Below are 19905 nucleotides of genomic sequence, written 5' to 3'. Positions count from 1 at the left end.
GTATTTTTTTTTTTTAATGTTTTCATGTATTTGTCTCGAGTTTCCGGATTCCTGTAACGTCGCTCTGCTCTTCCCCCCGCAGTCTGGATGTATCGCTCACAGGACCAGTTTGGATCCCGCTTTCCCCGTGACCCCTTCATCAGTGGAATTAACTCCTCATGGAACCCTGCTCACCCCCGAGCATGGCTCCCATCGGGCAGGTGAGGGCGACGGTTGTAGTTTTTCTGCTGGGAATAGACTGTGATATCTCGTTGTATTAGGATGCTCTTCGCTGCAGAGCAGTTAACCACTTATCTGCTGGGGGCATTGCTGGGTGTGTTCGATGTGCCTTTACCTTACCTTCTGCCATTGCTTCCCCCTCTGTCTCCTCCTGTCTCGCTCGCAGATGCTCTACCAACCTTAACCAACCTCCGCTGCCCCCACACTTAGCGTCTAGTCATGGGGCAAACATTGGCCACCCCAGCAAACCCTATTACCCTCACGGGTAAGTGTCTGTGGCCCGCAATGTCGGACTATGAAGCTTGCCTTGCTTTGTCCTTGCATTCGTGCTCGGTCTGCCGGACCCCATTGCTTGTCTAACATTGATCCTCTTTGTCTCTCCGCTCCTGCCCTTCAGCTCTCCGCCCGGCCATCGCTTCGGGAAGTTGGAACGGGTGCACTCCTGCGTCCAGCTCCTCCTGCGCGATGAGCAGCAGCCGCAGATCTGGGAGCAGCTGGGGCAGATCTACGAATCGGAGCAGGAACTGGAGGACGCGGTGCGCTGCTACCAGGCTGCCGCCCGCTACCACGGAGGCTACGAGCTGAACGCTCACATCTCCCGGCTGCAGCAGGTACGGGGGGCTCTCCACACTCCACGGTACAGGACCCGGCGGGCTCCTTTGCTCTTAGCCTTTTTTTTGCAAAACTCAAGGACCGTGTCCTCACATCGTCTCTGCACTCCCAGGGGTGCGCTGTTGTGCAAAATCTTATGGGTAGCTTTACAAAATCCTTAAAGGGGTTGTTTAATGCAAACATCAAAAACATTCACCTTACGGACCGGCCCCCTCGCGGGAATGTCGGCGCCGACTCTTGGTGGCTACGTGACACAGCTGCAGCCCTTGGTGCAGACATCACGTTAATGGCACCGGTCCAGCAGGCTCTTTTCCGGTAGTGGACAACCCCTTTAATTCCCCCGAGCTTCCTTTTGTGCACTGTTTTTTTTTTTTTTTTTTTTTTTTTTTTTGGAGGGGAGGCTTTTTGTCATTACCATAGATAAACCATTTCCTACACTTCCGTTTCAGTCAGTTTAGGGGACATTTTGGCTTCTTTGATCTCCTTCTCTCTTCTGATTACTTCTTTTTTTGTCTTTTAGACTCACCTATGGAACCTGCACTCTGCGCCGCCGCACCATCGGCCCAAATCTCTGCCTCGCTTGCAGCAAGTGTGGGACCTGATGCAGCACGAGGTGAACGGAGCAGAACGGTGGAGGGGTCTACACAAGTCCTGATCAGGAGTAAATAGGTTTAATCACTTTTTTTTTTTTTTTTGACTTCTTCTCTTTTCTTAGCAAAAAAGACATTTTGGAGGAAAAAGAGGACCGCCGCCATTAAAGCGTCCCGTTCCCAGCGCCGATCCATCAACACTCCAGTCACCCCCTCACAGTCAGATTGGAGATGAGCAGCCCATGAAGAGGAGACGGAGCGGAAGTCCTGAGCAGGTGAGAACGGCATTATGGGCCGCTCTGTGGTTTTAGCCCCTTCTCCAAGGGCTGGTAGTCTTCCATTTCTTCCATCTCTATGGGATGAAATATTTTTTTTTCTTCCTTTGCTGTGAGCCTTTTTGGTCCTACCCCTTAAATAAGTACGGCCTGTTCCAAAGCCCAGCAAGGTACCTGGCTGCATCCTGCTGCAATTGCATGACTTCATGGTCTTTTGGGGTCAGCTGTGACTATGTGACCTCAGAGCTTGGTCTTCTGGGGCCAGCTGGGACTATGTGACCTCAGAGTGTGGTCTTTTGGTGTTAGCTGTGACTACGTGACCTCAGAGTCCGGTTTTCAAGGGTTGACTGTGACTACATGACCTCAGAGCGTGGTCTTCTGGGGTTGGCAAGGACTATGTGAACTTAGAGCATGGTCTTCTGGGGTTGACTGGGACTACGTGACCTCTGAGTGCGGTTTTCTAGGATTGACTGTGACTACATGACCTCAGAGCGTGGTCTTCTGGGGTTGGCAAGGACTATGTGAACTTAGAGCATGGTCTTCTGGGGTTGACTGGGACTACGTGACCTCTGAGTGTGGTTTTCTAGGATTGACTGTGACTACATGACCTCAGAGCGTGGTCTTCTGGGGTTGGCAAGGACTATGTGAACTTAGAGCATGGTCTTCTGGGGTTGACTGGGACTACGTGACCTCTGAGTGCGGTTTTCTAGGATTGACTGTGACTACATGACCTCAGAGCGTGGTCTTCTGGGGTTGGCAAGGACTATGTGAACTTAGAGCATGGTCTTCTGGGGTTGACTGGGACTACGTGACCTCTGAGTGCGGTTTTCTAGGATTGACTGTGACTACATGACCTCAGAGCGTGGTCTTCTGGGGTTGGCAAGGACTATGTGAACTTAGAGCATGGTCTTCTGGGGTTGACTGGGACTACGTGACCTCTGAGTGCGGTTTTCTAGGATTGACTGTGACTACATGACCTCAGAGCGTGGTCTTCTGGGGTTGGCAAGGACTATGTGAACTTAGAGCATGGTCTTCTGGGGTTGACTGGGACTACGTGACCTCTGAGTGCAGTTTTCAAGGGTTGACTGTGACTCCATGACCTCAGAGCACCGTCTTCTGGGGCTGGCTGTGACTGTGTCCTCAGAGCGCGGTTTTCTGTGGTCGACTGTGACTATGACTTCAGGGCGTGGTCTTCTGGGGTCGACTGTGACTACGTGATCTCAGAGCGTGGTCTTCTGGGGCCGGCTGGGACTATGTGACCTCTGAGTGTGGTCTTCTTTGGTCGGAGATGGTTGTGACTATATGACCTCAGTGCACAAATATTGGCGCAATCTTTACCGTTTTGACTTCATGTAAACATTAAAAACATGGAAGAGGCCAGTAGCCATTTGGTGAGCTGCATTGCATATTACGTGTTCAGACTTGCCAGTGGAAAATGCAACCTTGTGTCCCTGTTGGAGGAAAAGTTGCAAAGTCTAGAAGAAAGAATGGCTACCTTGAAAATTAAGGAAGTTGAGGAATTCTTAGAGCAGAAGTATCTCTTCAGAATAGAGAAACAGAGGAAATTTGTAGTGAAGAAACAGAGGAATGGAAGCATAAGACCCAGAGAAGCAGGAGGACCAGGAGTCGGTCAGCACCCATACTGCTCAGGAATTAGTACCAGGCTCTCATGCAGGAGAATGATGACCAAATACTTCAAAATAAGCCAACCTTGTAAGCACTCTGTGTCCTCTTGGATGGAGAAAGGAAAATGTTGTGAAGAAGAAACGGAGAGTGGTGGTCATGGGGGATTCCCTGTCTACCGGATATAACCTCAAGAGAAATGTGCTGTCCTTCAGGTGCAAACATCAAAGATGTGTCTGGCAGGATATCAGGTCTCTTCAGACCTACAGATGACCAACCATTCCTGCTAGTACATGTGGGTACAAATGACACCGCGAGAAACGACCTGGAAACCATCTGCAGTGACTCTGAAGACTTGGGTAAGAAAGTGAAAGAACTGGGAGCGCAGGTGGTCTTCTCTTCCATCCTCCCAGTGGATGGCCATGGAACAAGGAGGTGGAACAAGATTTTACAGGTAAACTGGCTACGTTGATGGTGCAGTCAGCAAGGATTTGGATTTATGGATCACGGAGTGAATTACCCTATACGATGGACTGCTTTCTAGAGATTGGGTGCACCTTGCCAAGACTGGAGAACATGTATTTGGAAGTCGCCTTGCTACACTCATCAGAAGAGCTTTAAACTAGAACATTGTGGGAAGGGAAGCAGAAGGCCAGGGAAAGCCATGCAGCGAACAAATACTATGGAGAACTCTGCTAATAGAAGTGTAAAGGAAGAACAAAGACAGAAAAAAATCTGAATAATAAAAATACTGGTGAAAGCTATCAGAAATGATGATGTATCTATACAAATGCACAGAGCATAGGCAACAAACAAGGAGAGTCGTAGCTACTAATGCAGGAAAAATGTCGTAGGCATCACTGAAACTTGGTGGGATGATAAACATGATGGGAATACTAGAAGTATACAACTTATTGGCAAGAAACAGACTTAATATGGGGAGGAGGTGTTGCATTAAATGTTAGAAAAGCGTATATCTCCACAGATATCCAAGCTTCATAGACTGGTAGCTCTGTAGAAACTGGGTAAAAATACAATGAGAGAACTATGGAAAGGACACCATTGTAGGCATTTACTATAGGCAACATGGGCAAGCTAAAGATATCTATGAACTCTTAATTAGTGGTGAGCGAGTATACTCGTTGTTCGAGTTTTCCCGATCAACGAGTATCCTTACTCATCACTACTCTTAATGCATCATATGGCCAAGTTCTCAAAAAAAAAAATGACGTAGTGATCATACGAGATTTCGACTATCCAGATATTTGAAAATCTCTCTCAGGTGAAACCAACAGGTCAAGCAAATTCTTATCCTCTCTTGCTGACAACTTTATCTTCCAAAATGTAAGGGAGTAAAAAAGGGGATCTGCTACCATCAAACTAATCCATATAAACAGGAAGGAAATGGTTGAGGAGGTAAGGGTGTCTGGGACCCTAGAAGAATATAATGTCTGCAGGGCACACCAGATTATCTAAAGCTGATAATGAATTAAGGCTTGCAAGAGATGTGAAAAGCAAGAAGAAAAGTCAAAGATGCTATAGGATTTTTACAGGATGAAAATGGTGAAGTGGTCAAAAATGATGTTGAGAAGGCTGAACTTTTAAATTCCTATTTTTCTTCTGTGTTCTCTCAAAAAGTAAATGTAACATCAACTAGTCTTCAAGGTTCATACAAAAGAATAAATGAATGCACACTATGTATAAACAGTGAGATGGTGAGTGAACACTTAGCTAACATTAATTAAATCAAGTCTCCAGGTCCAGACGAATTACATCCAAGGGTACTGAAGAAGATGGCAGAGGAAATAATTGAACCACTCTCTATAATCTTTGAAAAGTCCTGGAAAACAGGAGAAACTCCAGAAGACTGGAGAAGAGCTAATGTTCCTATCTTCAAAAAAGGAAAGAAGATGGAGCAAGGAAATTACAGGCCAGTGAGTCTTGCTTCTATACCAGGAAAGATCTTTGAACAAATTATTAAACAGTATGTATGTAAGTACCTGGATAAGAATACAGTAATTAACCAGAGTCAGCATGGGCTTGTAGCAAACAATTCATGCCAGACTAATCTAATTTCCTTCTATGATTGAATCACTGACTGGGTGGATCAGGGAAATGCTGTAGATATAGTATATCTCGACTTAAGCAAAGCATTTCAATAAATTCTCATACTATCCTTATTGAAAAAATGACCAAGTATGGGATTGACGAGGCTACGGTTAGGTGGATTCATAACTGGCTCAGTTATTGGACCCAAAGAGTGGTAATAAATGGCTAAAATTGGAAGAATTTCTCAAGTGGGGTACCACAGGGCTCTGTCCTGGCCCCGGTATTGTTTAACATCTTTATCAATGATTTAGATGAAGGAATTGGGGGGGGAAACTGATTACGTTTTCTGATGACACAAAGCCAAGATTGATAGCTAACACTAGAGAAGAGAGAGAGGATTCAGAAGGATCTAAACAAACTGGGACTGTGGGCAGCAACTAACAGAATGGTTTTTAACAGGGAAAAATGCAAAATACTACATCTGGGCAAGAAAAATGAACAAAGCATATACAGAATGGGAGGATTAGAACTAAGCAACAGAACATTTGAAAGACTTGGGTATACTAATTGATCACAGACTGCACATGAGTCAGTGTGATGCAGCAGCAAAGAAGGCAAATACAATCCTGGCTTATAATAATAATATTTCTATATTACCAACCTATTTCGCAGCACTTTCCATCTTAGAGGGGACTTGTACAGATAAACATATTACAATATAAGATTAATCACAAATTAACAGATACCAAGGAGTGAGGGCCTTGCTCGCTAGCTTACAATCTATGGGTTGCATTAACAGAAGCAACAAACGGGTTCTCCATGCATGTGCTGTGACTGTGACACAGCCGAGACACATGCAGCTGCGGCGATGATCACCTATTCAGTCAGCGTGATCCAAGAAGCCGGGTTCCCACTGTAGCTTATTCGGCAAGTGCTATAGCTTGCCGAATAAGCGGGAACCGAAGATATTCGCTCAACTCTAGTGGTGAGTTCTCTTTTAATGGAAGTCTTCAAACAGAAACTAAACAGACATCTTTCTGGATGGTTTAGTGAATCCTGCATTGAGCAGGGGGTTGGACACGATGACCCTGGAGATCCCTTCCAATTCGAACATTCTGTGACCGAAGAACGTGGTCTACTGGTGTCTGCCGTGACTTTTGCCACAGAGCACCATCTTCTGGGGTCTGGGACGGCAGTGAACACATGACCTCGGAGCATGGTCTACTGGGGTTGGGGACTGCCATGACTACGTGACTTCAGAGCATGGTCTTCAGGCGTCGGAGCTGTGACTAAGGGACGTTACTTTGGGAATGTAGTCTACAGAAGAATGTGAGGTGGACTACCTTAGCTTGCTGACCGGGCAGGAGCAAAAAGGTGCAGCTTTGAGCAAAGTAAAGAAGGTGTAGATGTACCTATTCAGTCTCTTTGGCCTTCTGAATGGCTCCCAGTCACCACCATCTTTGTACTGCACAAAAAAAGTGCAAAATGAGTCTTTGCCTGTTCTTGAGCAGGTTCCCCAGCCTTGCATCATGGAGGTATAGGATGGCTATTTACCTGCATTTTCTCTCGCTCTGTGGGAGAGGTTATTTGCACAGTGGGATGGCGTGATATTGTTTCTCGCCGAGGCCAACGGTCATTTTTTTTTTTTTTTTATCTTGTGTTCCAGCAAAGAAGAGGTAACCCCGGTCTGCATTCTCCTCCAGTCCCGGTGGGTCCCGTGAATGTTTACCATCAAGCATCCGGAAAATCGAATGTCTGGAACCCACTGAACCATGAGGCCTGGGGCGAACGGCGGGAGAGACAGGTGAGATGCTGTCACAGATCAACCATTAGTCCTGTAGAATGAACCGCTCCATCATCCCTTTATTTTTCCCTTTTTCCAGGATCCTCGTATTCCATCCCATGTTTCCCCTTATTCTTCATACTGCCCCCCACGTCCACCACCACCACTACACCAGCAGCCCCGCCCTCCAAGTGACCTTAGTGAGGCTCGGTGTCAGAGGTCACCTGCGGAGGTCATTCCAGCACCACCTCCTCTCCACGTGCCTTACGACCAGAGAAGACCCCGCATCCCTACACACAAGACCTCTCGGCCTGAGGTGCCCCCTGTAAGTCAACCCCGCCACATCAATTATAGCGGTTTCTTTTTTCCAGGTAAATCTGCTTCAAAAGTGATCTATCATTTTGTCTTTTAGCCCCCTGATCGCTATCCGACCCCAGCAGTGGACACCACTACAGTCAGTATCTGCCCACCCTCAGAAGAGCATGACCCACCCAAACCGAAATGCCCTCCTCTCAAACCCCAGCCATCTTCCACCCCTTCGCTCCAGCAGAGCTGGGTGCCGGTAGCGGTCGTCAAGGAGGAGGTGAAGAGTGAAGACGAACTGGAGGAGATTCTGTACGGGGAGGGTCACGGCACCGTCAAACAAGAAGGTTACTATCCATCTCGCGATACCCCATCGGGGGGCAACATCTTTGATCATCGAACTCAGGGCATCACCACCAGCAAAGTCAGGCCAAGGTCTGAGGCCTTCCAGGATGCCAACCTGGATCATGTACTCAAAAGCCTGCAAAAAATGGATGAATCTGGGTTATTTGCCCCAAAGAAAGAGGAGATAATGGAACAAGAAATTAGGAAAAGTTCTCCAACCCAAGAGCTGGACATGAAAGGCAAACATGGGCTCTCCGTGTCTGAGGGCAGCTATTCAGGAGGAAAAAGGTCACCGGCTGGGGAGGACAATGCCTCATTCTGTTCCTCCTCAACACCCTACCACAAAGATACCTCAGGAAACCTTCAGGTGCTGGGTTTAGCCGCTCCACACACGGCTCCCTCTTCAGTCTCGACTCCGAAGTCTCTAAGTCCGAAACCAGCAGAGAGCAAAGAAATGGAGGAAGTCAAAGATCAACCATCCGGATGCAATCAGCTCTTTAACTTCCCCACGGGACAGATTGCGGAGCCCTTCGAAGAAGCTACAGAGTTCTCCAAAATTTTACCTGACGGGCTGGACGACATCATGAAGATGTTGGACGAGTCTATAGAAAAGGAGGAAGGGAGTGGCGGCGGCTCTAGTGACGACGAGGACTTTAATACTACCCCAGCCTCTCCAGTCTGCCCACCATCGCCTCCAGCAGAGACCAGAGCAACGCCCCACCTCAAAGGTCCAGCTCAGACTAATATCTCAAGCAACCCCCTTTCTGGTGTCAAACCACCGGAGCCCAAATCTGGGGAGGTGTATACTTACTATGGACCTAAAAAAGCAATATTGGTGCAAGAAGCTGTTAGCGAAGCCAAGCCCGCTCAGCATGGGGGCAACAGTGTGCTCAAGTCTCTGGCGAGTGTTCTGGAGGGGCAGAAGTATTCCTACCGTGGAGGACCCAGCCTCAAAACTGGAGGGGGGTCGTCCTATTTTACTGGTGCTACTATGGTGAGCAAGCGTAACGTTGACCCGTACGCTGCGCAATCTACCTCACACCGGGCCTGGGACTCCAACATTGGAGCCACACCTACCTCAGATGTGACCGGACAGGAAGGGGTGGTAGCAACGAGACCCGGGGTCCGCACTGAGACGGACATTTTGGAGGACATAGCACGTGCTTGTGAGACATTAGTAGAAGGCACAAAGGCGTCTGGAAGCAGTTCCCGTGAGGAGGAAAAGGAAGATGAAAAAGGACCCGATGATACAGCGGAAAAAAAACTTGACCACATTTGGGGTGCTGAAAAACAAGACCTAGCTAAAGCTAAACCAGAAATTGTCTATGGGGCTGATAAAGCTGATTGTGGGACTGGGAGAAAACTTAAATCCTCCGGTGTAAAGGAGGAAGCCAAGAATGTGACTGAGAAGTGTCCGGAACCGAAGACGACAGATGGGAAAGAGGATCGTTTGAAGGAAACAGAACCGACTGAACCAGTGCCGAAACATAGCAAGGTACTGGATGTGGACCTGAGGAAGGTATTTAAGGTAAAGCCGTCTGCCGAGAAGACTGAAATCCCTCTGACTGCATCAGTTGGAGAATGTACCTTCAAGGAGATTGCAAAGTCTGATGCCTCTTTGGAGAAACACCATAGAAGCGCCGGACAGGAGTCACCCAAGAAATGCTCCGAGAGCCAGAAAAGCTATGAAAGCGCCTCATCCGAAATGCCGCACTCGGAGAGCGACAGCCGAGTTTCATCAGGGGATTCGCCCACGTCGGCTGCTGGTGAAACACAAGGAGAGAGCGCGAAAGGGGTGGAAACTGAGAGACCTCAGGAGAGGATAATGCTCTCTCTTCCTGCCCCAACACGAAGTAAGGATGAAGGTAGAAAGAAAGACAGGAGGCATCGGAAACCAAAGAGGGATCGGAGCCGAAGATCGAAAGAACGGCGGTCGCAGAAAGATAAGGAAAGGCAAGTGTTGGGCAACCTGGACCTTCAGAGTCAGTGTAGAGATGCTCCGAAGTCCTCAAAGCAAGGAGAACGAAGAAAGGCAGAAGGTGGTGGGAGAAGGTGCGCGGAGGACGGCCATTACAACCAGTCCTCTTCGCCCGCTCCTCCTGTCTCTGCGCCAGCTCCTGCTTCCCACGGGACACCAAGTTCTGACCTGCTGAAGATGAGACCATTCACTGAAGGACCACCTAAGGAATTGAAGATAAGACTGATCAAGGTGGAGAGCGGGGACCGCGAGACCTTCATCGCATCGGAGGTGGAGGAAAAGCGGTTACAAGCGAGTGAGCTGACCGTCAACCATACCGCTGCCGAAATCATCAAGGCCACAAAGTGAGTGCTTTGCAGGGAGCGGTCTACGAGGGTGGCACACCTTGGGAGGTCTTTTAGCTTGTTGCTGCTTTGAGATGTACTTCTAGACTCCTTAAGTGTTGTTTAGCTGCGTCACCATTGGTCCTTGATGGCCACCGACATCCGCAGCGGTTGCCAGGCAGACGGACAGATATGACTAGTTGCGTTCCCCGTGAACTTCAGTGTAGGGAGGGGGAGCTCGATGACCCTGAATTTGCTGTTAAGAGGCGAGACAAAGTAACGGAGAGAACATTGTGTTCTCCGGCCTTGGTGGCTTCAGGATCCATCCGAGCAGATGAATGATTTGTGGGGTCGGAAGACGACGGACATAGCTCCATCTGATGAGAGGTAACTGCTTAAATGGCAACTCCTTTCTTTTATGACCCAATGGCTCAGGGGTCCCTGCGATTCCTACAGGCAAAAGGCAGCAATAGTTATTCTGCAATTTCACCGGGAGATTGTGTTTTGTAGATGCAACTTTTCTTTTAAGAAATCAGTCATGTAAGTTAAAACCCGAGGATGAGACTTGTCAGGATAAATCTAAGGTGGGGGGATAGGAGTAAACTTTTTTTTTTTTTTGGGCATTTTCTTTCTTCCTCTTCACTAAATGCCTCTCTTTTACGATTGTACAGGAATATGGTGCTGAAGGGAAAATATAAAGAGTCTTACGTCCTTCCTTCCATGTCTGTGAAGCCCCCCATTGGACCCGAAAGAAACCTTCCTCGGGAGAAACTGAACCCTCCAACCCCTAGCATATATGTAAGTTGTCAAATGAGGCTCCTCCCCCCAGGATGATTCAGATAAGAGGAGGCTCCTCCCCTGCAGTGTGATGCAGATAGGAGGAGATAGGAGTCTCCACCCCCGCAGAGCGATGCAGTGCTTTATATTCTGTCTTTCTACATTCACAGCTGGAGAGTAAGCGTGACGCCTTCTCACCAGTTCTGCTCCAGTTCTGCACTGACCCCAAGAACCCGATCACAGTGATTCGTGGACTGGCCGGATCGCTGAGGCTCAGTGAGTTTCTGGGGTGACACCCTTTTATGAAGAGTTAGGGTTGCTCCAGAGTAATACTCCCATCAACTAACGTTAACTCCTCATCACCAGACCTTGGCCTCTTCTCCACAAAGACCCTGGTGGAGGCGAACTCTGAGCACACGGTGGAGGTCCGTACTCAGGTGCAGCAGCCGTCCGATGAAAACTGGGACCCTTCTGGTACTCGACAGGTCTGGCACTGCGAAAGCAGTCGATCTCATACCACCATCGCCAAATACGCCCAGTACCAGGCCTCCTCCTTCCAGGAGTCTCTGCAGGTGAGTGCGAGCAGCAGGTGGTGCAGCGGGGGGACGGTCGTGACTAAGGTGGCATATATGGAGTCACCCTGTTTCTACTCATTATAGGAAGAGAAAGATAGCGACGAGGAGAGCAACGAGCCAGATAGTACCACCGAAAACCCACCCCCCAGGTAAGTAGCCACGGTTTTGTGTGCAGGTTCATGTCCCTCCACGGCCCACCACCCCATATTCTCCCATTGATTTGCTCTGAATCTCATTGCTGTCACCTACCGGTCATCCTATCCTGCAGTGCGAGCCCTTCGATCCTGCAGCATGTTTCCTAAAGGGTTCATCCAGAATAAGGGTTCAACTGCTTGGACCCAAAAACAAGGGTGCCTCAATCTCTGTGTAGACAGGTCATGGTTATATAGTTACTTTCCATGGAAATGATCCACAGATCCAGCTTCACTTCAGTCATTGATAACATTTCCTTACTATTTTCAGCACAAACCAGGAGCACAAGACCCCCCATATTATTAAATTTGGAACCAACATCGACCTCTCTGATCCTAAAAGGTGAGATGGGCACAAGGCGGCCTGTATGGCCACTGCCACCTGGAGACACTGGGCAGTGTTGTTACATGCTTTTTCCGTAGGTGGAAGCCTCAGTTGCAGGAGCTGCTGAAGTTGCCGTCCTTCATGCGTGTGACATCTAACGCCAACATGTTGAGTCACGTGGGTCATACAATCCTTGGGATGAACACGGTGCAGCTGTACATGAAAGTGCCCGGCAGTCGTACACCAGGTACTGGCGGTTTACCAGCTGCTCTGTCTGCCTGACACATTTTTAAATTTCAACTTATTTCTTGCCAGTATTCCATAGATTAGCTAAATCGCTCCTCCCTTTTGCCTCCCCCTATGCTCGCTAGCCTTTCTCATTCACTTTGCTTGCATCTCTCCTCCTTCGCTTTGCTCGCCCCCTCCTCCTTCGCTTTGCTCGCCCCCTCCTCCTTCGCTTTGCTCGCCCCCTCCTCCTTCGCTTTGCTCGCCCCCTCCTCCTTCGCTTTGCTCGCCCCCTCCTCCTTCGCTTTGCTCGCCCCCTCCTCCTTCGCTTTGCTCGCCCCCTCCTCCTTCGCTTTGCTCGCCCCCTCCTCCTTCGCTTTGCTCGCCCCCTCCTCCTTCGCTTTGCTCGCCCCCTCCTCCTTTGCTTTGCTCGCCCCCTCCTCCTTTGCTTTGCTCGCCCCCTCCTCCTTTGCTTTGCTCGCCCCCTCCTCCTTTGCTTTGCTCGCCCCCTCCTCCTTTGCTTTGCTCGCCCCCTCCTCCTTTGCTTTGCTCGCCCCCTCCTCCTTTGCTTTGCTCGCCCCCTCCTCCTTTGCTTTGCTCGCCCCCTCCTCCTTTGCTTTGCTCGCCCCCTCCTCCTTTGCTTTGCTCGCCCCCTCCTCCTTTGCTTTGCTCGCCCCCTCCTCCTTTGCTTTGCTCGCCCCCTCCTCCTTTGCTTTGCTCGCCCCCTCCTCCTTTGCTTTGCTCGCCCCCTCCTCCTTTGCTTTGCTCGCCCCCTCCTCCTTTGCTTTGCTCGCCCCCTCCTCCTTTGCTTTGCTCGCCCCCTCCTCCTTTGCTTTGCTCGCCCCCTCCTCCTTTGCTTTGCTCGCCCCCTCCTCCTTTGCTTTGCTCGCCCCCTCCTCCTTTGCTTTGCTCGCCCCCTCCTCCTTTGCTTTGCTCGCCCCCTCCTCCTTTGCTTTGCTCGCCCCCTCCTCCTTTGCTTTGCTCGCCCCCTCCTCCTTTGCTTTGCTCGCCCCCTCCTCCTTTGCTTTGCTCGCCCCCTCCTCCTTCGCTTTGCTCGCCCCCTCCTCCTTCGCTTTGCTCGCCCCCTCCTCCTTCGCTTTGCTCGCCCCCTCCTCCTTTGCTTTGCTCACCCCCCCTCCTCAACCTTTGCTTTGCTTGCCCCCCTCCTCCTTGTCCTTCGCTTTGCTCGCCCTCCTCGTCCTTCGCTTTGCTCGCCCCCTTCCTCCTTCGCTTTGCTCGCCCGCTTCCTCCTTCGCTTTGCTGGCCCGCTTCCTCCTTCGCTTTGCTGGCCCGCTTCCTCCTTCGCTTTGCTGGCCCGCTTCCTCCTTCGCTTTGCTGGCCCGCTTCCTCCTTCGCTTTGCTCGCCCCCTTCCTCCTTCGCTTTGCTCGCCCCCTTCCTCCTTCGCTTTGCTCGCCCCCTTCCTCCTTCGCTTTGCTCGCCCCCTTCCTCCTTCGCTTTGCTCGCCCCCTTCCTCCTTCGCTTTGCTCGCCCCCTTCCTCCTTCGCTTTGCTCGCCCCCTTCCTCTTTCGCTTTGCTCGCCCCCTTCCTCTTTCGCTTTGCTCGCCCCCTTCCTCTTTCGCTTTGCTCGCCCCCTTCCTCTTTCGCTTTGCTCGCCCCCTTCCTCTTTCGCTTTGCTTGCCCCCTCCTCCTCCTCCTTCGCTTTGCTTGCCCCCTCCTCCTCCTCCTTCGCTTTGCTTGCCCCCTCCTCCTCCTCCTTCGCTTTGCTTGCCCCTTCCTCCTCCTCCTTCGCTTTGCTTGCCCCTTCCACCTCCTCCTTCGCTTTGCTCGCCCCCTTCCACCTCCTCCTTCGCTTTGCTCGCCCCCTTCCTCCTCTCCTCCTCCTTCGCTTTGCTCGCCCTTTGCCTCGCCCGCCCCTCTCAATCTAGTTTTCCGTCCTCCGTTTGTGCCTGCAGTTACTGACACTTGTCTTCTTTTCCAGGACATCAGGAAAACAATAACTTTTGCTCAGTGAATATAAACATCGGTCCTGGAGACTGCGAGTGGTTCGCTGTACATGAAAATTACTGGGAGAACATCAGTGCCTTCTGTGACAGGTGAGACTCCTGTCCTCCACTTGCTGCCACTAGAGGCGCCATTGTATATAACTTTATCTAATTGCTTCTAATCTTGGCTTCCTGTCCCAGGCATAATGTGGACTACTTGACGGGCTCCTGGTGGCCGGTCCTGGAGGATCTTTACCGATCTGATATCCCAGTTTATCGGTTTGTGCAACGGCCTGGAGATCTGGTCTGGATAAATGCGGGGACAGTTCACTGGGTGCAGGCCACAGGATGGTGTAATAACATTGCCTGGAACGTCGGGCCCCTGACACGTAAGTCCCATTATTTAACTCTGTGGATTATCAGGGCTCGGTGTGAGCATTCTGGTGAGTGGTCTCTCCTCTCCTTACAGCTTACCAGTACCAGCTGGCTCTGGAACGTTTCGAGTGGAATGAGGTCAAGAACGTGAAATCCATTGTGCCCATGATCCACGTGTCGTGGAATGTGGCCCGAACAGTGAAAATCACAGACCCGGATCTGTACCGCATGATAAAGTGAGCACCAAGGCGGCTGCTTTTCTCTACTCATCTCATGGGTTTATGTCTAATTGCACCTTCTTAGTATCTTTAAACGACTCCGGTCTCCACCTCAGTCTCTGGCTTTTCTACTCTGTGTCTTTTTAAATTGTCCTGTTTTTCTGCTTCTGTTTTTTTACAATTCCCCTTTTGACTTCTGTTGCTTCAACTCTCATCAGTGACTCTGCTCTGCCAATATCGGCCCCCCTATTCCTTAGTTGCTCCTCTCTGCCACTGACTGCTCCTCCTCCTCATCGCCTCTGCTCGGACACCGTGTGCCCCACTTCCTCCTCATCAGCGCCTCTGCTCGGCCACCGTGTGCCCCTCCTCCTCATCAGCGCCTCTGCTCGGCCACCATGTGCTCCTCATCAGCGCCTCTGCTCGACCACCATGTGCCCCTCCTTCTCCTCATCAGCGCCTCTGCTCGGCCACCATGTGCCCCTCTTCCTCGTGAGCGCCTCTGCTCGGCCACCATGTGTCCCTCCTCCTCGTGAGCGACTCTGCTTGGCCAATATGTTCCCCTCGTTATCAGCGCCTCTGCTCGGCCACCAAATGCGCCTTGGCTCGGCCACCATGTGCCCCTCCTCCTCATGAGCGCCTCTGCTCGGCCACCCTGTGCCCCTCTCCATTGTGAGCTCCTGTGCTTGGCCACCTTGTGCCCCTCTTCATTGTGTGCGCCTCTGCTCAGCCACCATCTGACCTTCCTCCTCGGGAGAGTCTCTGCTTGGGCACCAAAGAGTGGTTATTAATGGGGCATCCTCAGATTGGGCCAGGGTTACTAGTGGGGTACCACAGGGTTCTGTATTGGGCCCCCTACTATGTAATATATTTATTAATGATCTAGTGGATGGCTTACACAGTAAAATATCAGTATTTGCAGATGATACAAAACTATGTAAGGTAGTTAACACAAAGGAGGACAGTTTGCAACTACAGACAGATTTGAGTAAATTGGAGAATTGGGCTGAAAAATGGCAAATGAGGTTTAACACAGATAAGTGTAAGGTTATGCACATGGGAAGGAGAAACAGATGCTACAATTACTTACTAAATGGGAAACTGCTGGGGAAATCAGACATGGAAAAAGACTTGGGCATCTTAGTCAATAGGAAGCTAAATTGGAGTGCCCAGTGTCAGGCAGCTGCCACCAAAGCAAATAGGGTCATGGGATGCATTAGAAGAGGTCTGGGGACACGAGATGAAAACATAATTCTCCCTCTGTACAAATCACTCGTCAGACCACACTTGGAGGATTGTGTGCAATTTTGGACGCCGGTGCTCAAGAAAGACATTACTGAACTTGAAAGGGTTCAAAGGCGGGCTACTAAAATGATAAATGGAGTTGGTTCACTACAATACCCAGAAAGGTTATCAAAATTAGGTCTATTTACTCTAGAAAAGAGAAGACTTAGGGGAGACTTAATATATATGTACAGGTATATCAGAGGGCAATACAGAGATCTCTCCAATGAACTGTTTGTACCAAGGACTGTGACAAGAACAAGGGGACATTCTCTTCGTTTGGAGGAAAGACAATTTCTGCACCAGCATAGAAGAGGGTTCTTCACGGTAAGAGCAGTGAGGCTCTGGAATTCTCTTCCTGAGGAAGTGGTGATGGCCGACTCACTGAATGAATGTAAGAAAGGAATGGAGGCTTTTCTTGTGAGTAACAGTATAGAATAACAGAATATTATAGGTAGATGGTTGACCCAGCTTAGGGGAAGGAATTTTTTTCCCTATGGAGAAAATTGGCTTCTACTCTGGAGGTTTTTTGCCTTCCCCAGGATCAACAATGCAGAACAGCTGCACTAAAAATAGGCTGAACTAGATGGACATAAGGTCTTCCTTCAGCCTTCAAAACTGTGTTATGTTACCATCTGACCCTCCTCCTTGGGAGAGTCTCTGTTTGGGCATCATCTGACCCTCCTCCTCATGAGAGTCTCTGTTTGGGCACCATTTGACCCTCCTCCTCGGGAGTGTCTCTGTTTGGGCACCATCTGACCCTCCTCCTCGGGAATGTCTCTGCTTGGGCACCATCTGAACCTCCTCCTCAGGAGAGTCTGCTTGGGCACCATCTGACCCTCCTCCTCGGGAGTATCTCTGCTTGGGCACCATCTGACCCTTCTCCTTGGGAGTGTCTCTGCTTGGGCACCATCTGACCCTCCTCCTCGGGAGTGTCTCTGCTTGGGCACCATCTGCCCCTTCTCCACCTCACTAGCCACCTCAGTCCAGTCCACACCTCTCCTTTTCCCCTTCCATCTCCTTTAGTCTCTTCTTATTCTTTCCACGTTCCAGTTATTGCTGTCACCCCATCGCTTACTCCAGTCTTCCTGCCTTTTGTAGATATTGTCTCTTACAATCCATGAAGCGGTGTCAGATCCAGCGAGACAGACTTATCCGCAGCGGGAAGAAGATCTCCTATCAATCTCGAGTCAAAGATGAACCAGCCTACTACTGCAACGAGTGTGACGTAAGCGCGCGCTCCTGGGGTTCGGGCCACACGGAGGCACCTCCAGGGTCTCATGGTCTTGTCTCTCTCACTTCCTCAGGTGGAAGTTTTTAACATCCTGTTTGTCACCAGCGAGAGCGGGGGGAAGAACACCTACCTGGTGCACTGTGAGACCTGCGCTCGGGCCACCAGCATCTCCTCAAGCAGTGTGGTCATTCTGGAGCAGTACAGAGTGGAGGAACTTATGCAGATGTATGACAGCTTTCACCTGGTGAGGATCTGGGGGTCACCACCGCAAACGGCGCTGATCAGAGTCCTACCGCATAGACACAACTCCAGGGCTGGCCATTATATTGCACTGGTATAATGTATAGAAGTACGCTGCCACAATGGAGTGCTAAAAATAATGGCTTAAACGTTACCATTACAAAAAGAAAAAAACTTAATGTAAAAAAAAAAAAAAAGAATAAAACATCAGATTTTCTATCAATATAACGTTCCATAAAATGTAGATTAAAACGTGGTAATTTGTAGACAAAGTGACCAGTCCTCCATCTTATTCTTTTCCTGCTGTTCCCCGGAGTAATCTTGTTTTTTTTTTTCTTCTAAATCGGCTATTTGGTTCCAGAGATGGAGACCTTTAATCCAGTACCAGGGGGCTTTATGATATAGTATAAAAAAAAATTGCAGCACTCAATTATTAAATTGGGCAGCCGGCTGTCGGACACAGAAAATCCTCATGGAGAAGTCAGAGATGGTTAAGTACCATCTCTGCCTTCTCTGTCGCTGTATTCACAACCTGGACAGCGCTTCCTTCTCTGGATACAGCAGTCATGTGATTTCTTTGCATAGGAAGGCAGCAGGAGCTGTTGGGTCCTAGAAGACAGTCAGCCAGGAGGCTGCGAATATTTGAATATCCGAATTAGCGGGTTTTTTTTTTTTTGGTTTTTTTTTGCCCTTTCTTTAGGCCTCATGCAAGAAAAAAAAAAAACCTGACAAAAATAGAAAATAAGTTATGGCTCTAGAAAGAAGGGGGGATAATAAAAATAAGCTCAATTTTTTTTTTAAATCTTAAATGAGTAAACAAATTAAAAATAATTAAATAATGCAGCTTTGCAATAGTTATTAAAATCCTGTGTTCTGCTCTTATGTGTTTCCATGATGGCAAACCCCTTGGAATGCCAATATCTGGTTTGGAGAGGAGAGTCCTGTACAAGGGGCCACCCCGACACAGCGGCTACAAAAGAGCGTCTGTCACATTTGGAGGACCCACCATTTCCATACATTACAGTTGTGGCCAAAAGTATTGACACCCCTGCAATTCTGTCAGATAATACTCAGTTTCTTCCTGAAAATTATTGCAATCACAAATTCTTTGGTATTATTATCTTCATATTATCTTCATTTAATTTGTCTTAAATGAAAAAACACAAAAGAGAATGAAGCAAAAAGCAAAACATTGATCATTTCACACAAAACTCTAAAAATGGGCCAGACAAAAGTATTGGCACCCTCAGCCTAATACTTGGTTGCACAACCTTTAGCCAAAATAACTGCGGCCAACCGCTTCCGGTAACCATCAATGAGTTTCTTACAATGCTCTGCTGGAATTTTAGACCATTCTTCTTTGGCAAACTGCTCCAGGTCCCTGATATTTGAAGGGTGCCTTCTCCAAACTGCCATTTTTAGATCTCTCCACAGGTGTTCTATGGGATTCAGGTCTGGACTCATTGCTGGCCACCTTAGAAGTCTCCAGTGCTTTCTCTCAAACCATTTTCTAGTGCTTTTTGAAGTGTGTTTTGGGTCATTGTCCTGCTGGAAGACCCATGACCTCTGAGGGAGACCCAGCTTTCTCACACTGGGCCCTACATTATGCTGCAAAATTTGTTGGTAGCTTCAGACTTCATAATGCCATGCACACGGTCAAGCAGTCCAGTGCCAGAGGCAGCAAAGCAACCCCAAAACATCAGGGAACCTCCGCCATGTTTGACTGTAGGGACCGTGTACTTTTCTTTGAATGCCTCTTTTTTATTTCTCCTGTAAACTCTATGTTGATGCCTTTGCCCAAAAAGCTCTACTTTTGTCTCATCTGACCAGAGAACATTCTTCCAAAACGTTTTAGGCTTTTTCAGGTAAGTTTTGGCAAACTCCAGCCTGGCTTTTTTATGTCTCGGGGTAAGAAGTGGGGTCTTCCTGGGTCTCCTACCATACAGTCCCTTTTCATTCAGACGCTGACGGATAGTACGGGTTGACACTGTTGTACCCTCGGACTGCAGGGCAGCTTGAACTTGTTTGGATGTTAGTCGAGGTTCTTTATCCAACATCCGCACAATCTTGCGTTGAAATCTCTTGTCAATTTTTCTTTTCCGTCCACATCTAGGGAGGTTAGCCACAGTGCCATGGGCTTTACACTTCTTGATGACACTGCGCACGGTAGACACAGGAACATTCAGGTCTTTGGAGATGGACTTGTAGCCTTGAGATTGCTCATGCTTCCTCACAATTTGGTTTCTCAAGTCCTCAGACAGTTCTTTGGTCTTCTTTCTTTTCTCCATGCTCAATGTGGTACACACAAGGACACAGGACAGAGGTTGAGTCAACTTTAATCCATGTCAACTGGCTGCAAGTGTGATTTAGTTATTGCCAACACCTGTTAGGTGCCACAGGTAAGTTACAGGTGCTGTTAA

At 49.1% G+C, this 19905-nt stretch overlaps 1 protein-coding gene across 7 annotated transcripts in view; it reads left to right on the top strand.

Annotated features, from left to right (window-relative positions):
• Nucleotides 1-19905, top strand: part of KDM6B (lysine demethylase 6B) — a 128567-nt gene that overhangs the window by 102512 nt on the left and 6150 nt on the right. For all 7 annotated transcript variants that reach the window (XM_073547049.1, XM_073547045.1, XM_073547046.1 and 4 more), the window contains 19 exons: nucleotides 83-200; nucleotides 386-484; nucleotides 617-830; nucleotides 1352-1444; nucleotides 1547-1696; nucleotides 7035-7172; nucleotides 7252-7476; nucleotides 7564-10121; nucleotides 10772-10898; nucleotides 11048-11153; nucleotides 11244-11449; nucleotides 11537-11601; nucleotides 11915-11986; nucleotides 12067-12215; nucleotides 14134-14248; nucleotides 14339-14526; nucleotides 14607-14748; nucleotides 17113-17239; nucleotides 17319-17489. In XM_073547049.1, coding sequence (XP_073403150.1) covers nucleotides 88-200; nucleotides 386-484; nucleotides 617-830; nucleotides 1352-1444; nucleotides 1547-1696; nucleotides 7035-7172; nucleotides 7252-7476; nucleotides 7564-10121; nucleotides 10772-10898; nucleotides 11048-11153; nucleotides 11244-11449; nucleotides 11537-11601; nucleotides 11915-11986; nucleotides 12067-12215; nucleotides 14134-14248; nucleotides 14339-14526; nucleotides 14607-14748; nucleotides 17113-17239; nucleotides 17319-17489 — 5058 coding nt within the window. In that variant the 5' untranslated portion in view covers nucleotides 83-87. The remainder of the gene's footprint in view (nucleotides 1-82; nucleotides 201-385; nucleotides 485-616; nucleotides 831-1351; nucleotides 1445-1546; nucleotides 1697-7034; nucleotides 7173-7251; nucleotides 7477-7563; nucleotides 10122-10771; nucleotides 10899-11047; nucleotides 11154-11243; nucleotides 11450-11536; nucleotides 11602-11914; nucleotides 11987-12066; nucleotides 12216-14133; nucleotides 14249-14338; nucleotides 14527-14606; nucleotides 14749-17112; nucleotides 17240-17318; nucleotides 17490-19905) is intronic.

The sequence above is a fragment of the Dendrobates tinctorius genome, unplaced genomic scaffold (genome assembly GCF_039654945.1).
Source record: "Dendrobates tinctorius isolate UK_male_01 unplaced genomic scaffold, ASM3965494v1 ptg000151l, whole genome shotgun sequence".
Lineage (NCBI taxonomy): Eukaryota > Metazoa > Chordata > Amphibia > Anura > Dendrobatidae > Dendrobates > Dendrobates tinctorius.
The sequence above is the reverse complement of the archived record's forward strand: the minus strand, read 5'-3'. Positions and strand labels throughout refer to the sequence as shown.